Source organism: Monodon monoceros, unplaced genomic scaffold (genome assembly GCF_005190385.1).
Source record: "Monodon monoceros isolate NGI ecotype Baffin Bay Population unplaced genomic scaffold, NGI_Narwhal_1 Super_Scaffold_21, whole genome shotgun sequence".
NCBI lineage: Eukaryota > Metazoa > Chordata > Mammalia > Artiodactyla > Monodontidae > Monodon > Monodon monoceros.
In genome coordinates, this window is record NW_021703778.1 from 121,017,780 (window position 1) to 121,020,732 (window position 2,953).

Here is a 2,953-nt window from a genome sequence, read left to right on the forward strand (position 1 = left end):
GTCACAATGAGGAAAGGGCTATGTGACAGTGATAGGTCACAATGAGGAAAGGGCTATGCGACAGTGATAGGTCACAATGAGGAAAGGGCTATGCGACAGTGATAGGTCACAAAGGGCACCAGAGGATAAATAGGCTGTGCCAGGGGCTTAGGCTGAGAAAGTGGTTACTTTTCTCACTAGGACTGAAGTTCACCACAGCCTCTTGGGGAGATAAAAACCCAGAAGCAGAAGTGAGGTGAGGCAGAGGGGGAGCCTACCATACCTCTCTACAACTTGAAGAGATTCAGCCTGGGGTCCAGGTGCCCTACAGCATCCCCGCTGTGATCATCTGTGCCCCTACCCACACCCCTGCCTCTGGGAGACCCTGAGGCAAAGGTGGGCGCCTGTGGGGTGGACTTGGAAGACCTGCCGTAGGGCCGCCTGTGTGTGACGTATGAGCACTGCAGCTCGCTCTTCTGCCAGTGAGGCCGAGGGAGGGAAGAGCCAGGGGCCCATCTTAACCACACTGCCTGTCGTGATCAAACACAGCCATGAGTGGGGACTCTCTGCTCCCGTATCACACGGCCCAGAGCAGCACCGGGTTGGGCCTGTTCAACACCACCACGGGGAAGCTTCAGCAGCAACTGCGCAAGGGCGAATATGACATTTTCAAGGACGCACCGATATTCGAGAGCGACTTTATCCAGATCACGAAGAGGGGAGACCTGATTGACGTGCACAACTGTGTCTGCATGGTGACCGTGGGCATCACATCCAGCAGCCCCGTCTTCCCACTCCCAGACACCATGCTGCTGGCCCGATGGGCCACCGGCTGGGAAGAGCACGCTGAGCACAGCCAGGCCGCCAAGGGCAAGAGCCACGAGGCTGCAAAGACCTTAGAGCTCACCAGGCTCCTTCCCTTGACGTTTGTGAGCATCTCCACTCACAATCGTGAGAAACAACAGCTGCGCGTGAAGTTTGCCACTGGCCGCTCCTGGTACCTGCAGCTATGTGCCCCTCCGGACACGCAGGAAGACCTCTTCACCTCTTGGGAAGAGCTGATTTACCTCCTGCGACCACCAGTGGAGAGTCACAGCCGCACCTATGCCGTTCCAGCCTGGGACATGATCTGCCTGCCTGTGTTCGAGGAGGAGGAGGACGGCAGGAGCCCGGCAGTGGAGGATTTCCAAGTAATGTGGGATCAGGACCAGGTGAGCATCTGCAGCCTCCACACGTGCTCTGAGCTGGCCGGGGCCACATCTGCAGCTTTTGCTGGTGGTGAGGGGATCCAACTGGACTCCCACAAGTCCGATACCATGCCTGATGTGGCCACTGCAAAAGCAAAATCTACAGTGCTTGACAAAGCGTCAGCATCGCGGGCAACGACAAAGGTGGAGACAGCAGGGGTGGCAGGAGGCACCGCAGCAGGTGCTTTGAGCGTGGCAGTGATCAAGTCTCCTGCCCCTGAAGAGCAGAGCACGGCCACAGCAGCCACAGCCAGCAACGGTCCAGGAGGAAGGAAAACCCACATAGCCACTGGGGGCACTGCCAGAACATCCCTGAGGAGCAGGAAAACGGTGCTGCGAACAATTCAGGGTATGCTTGGCAGGTGCCGCGAACTATTCAGGGTATGCTTCCAGCACGTCCACCCGTCTCTCCCCAGAGGCCGGCATGACTGTGGTCGGAGCAGAACCTACCAGCAAGACTGCTGAAGGAAGAGCCGATGAGGAGGACGAGGGGACCCTCATCTCAACCTTGCCACAGGAAGGCAAAGTGAGTGAACAGGATGGCAGCTCACAGAGGGTGTCCCAGGCCCGCAAGGGAAGAAGGGAGAGAAGGGAGCACTGGGGAGAGGACAGAGCTCTTATGAGCCCCTCGCTCTGCAGTTCAGTGGAAAGCCACCACAGGCAGCGGGGAACAAGACTATCCAGAAAGCAGCTGGCCCGTGTTCAGGCGGCCGCAGAGCCACTAGAGATGACCAAAAGGACAAAGGCCACGGCAGCCCGGGGGGCAACGAGCAGGGCACTGCTCACAAAGGCATCAGCCGTGCTCCCATCACCAACGAGTCCAGGACCTCACACAAATCAGGCAGGAGCTTATCTACAGCGAGTTCAGGTCCCACCACCGAGAGACTCAGCAGGATCAGCTCTTTCTTCAGGAACGTCAGAGCCAGTCTTACTACAAAGACAGTGGCCTCCTCACGCGATAAATATGTGAGCATCCTGGCGAAGCCAGTGGAAGGGACCCGAATGGAGGCCATCGTAGAGACAGCAGAGAGTGGCCAGGGGCTGGAGATCACTGGAGGTGTGACATCTGACACCATGGAGCCAGTGACCGCTGAAGCCCATCAATAGGACCTAGAGCTGGGAGCTGCAAAGGGGACCAGGGCTCAGGGAAATACCCCTGGAGAGCCCATTTCAGCTTCCTTAATGCAATTTAAATAAAAAAACAAACAATCTGAGAATGCATGCAGTGTTTTGTCTGAATTTCTAGGTCCTGAAGCCCAGCCATAGCCTCACAGTGGATTCTGTGATGTCAGCTGTGCCACAGTCTGAGACCCAGTGTCCAGTCAAGGGCAGCCCCACCTCATACACATGCTCAGCGCCAACAGCAGTGCTGCATCTGGCCTCCACTCCTTTCTGGCTTTGCCCCCCAGGGCCATGGCTCAAAGTCAGACTATGGTCTGGGAAGCTCTCCTTCACTATCCCCCTATTCTTTTTATAAACGCTTATTCCCCCTGAAGGTCTGTAAACAAAGCAAGTACAGGACTCATGTCCCCTCGGGCTATTCAGTGGACAGAAGTATTAGCTAGCAATCAGAACCGCAGGCACTCTCATCTAGACTTAGCCGTTCCCTGCCCAGGTATTAGCTCGCAATCAGAACAGCAAGTATTAGCTAGTGTGCCATCGTAAGCATACCACTCGATGACATTTCACAAGATAAGCAACCCCACGAAACTAGCACCTGGCGAAGA

General features: G+C 56.2%; 1 protein-coding gene across 1 annotated transcript; it reads left to right on the top strand.

Annotated features, from left to right (window-relative positions):
- The first annotated feature begins 530 nt into the window (after window positions 1-530).
- LOC114903521 (protein FAM71A-like) lies at window positions 531-2,333 on the top strand. Its single transcript, XM_029236382.1, is given in 3 exon segments — window positions 531-1,575; window positions 1,607-1,885; window positions 1,888-2,333. Coding segments are annotated over 3 exon segments (1,770 nt in total).
- The last annotated feature ends 620 nt before the right edge of the window (window positions 2,334-2,953 follow it).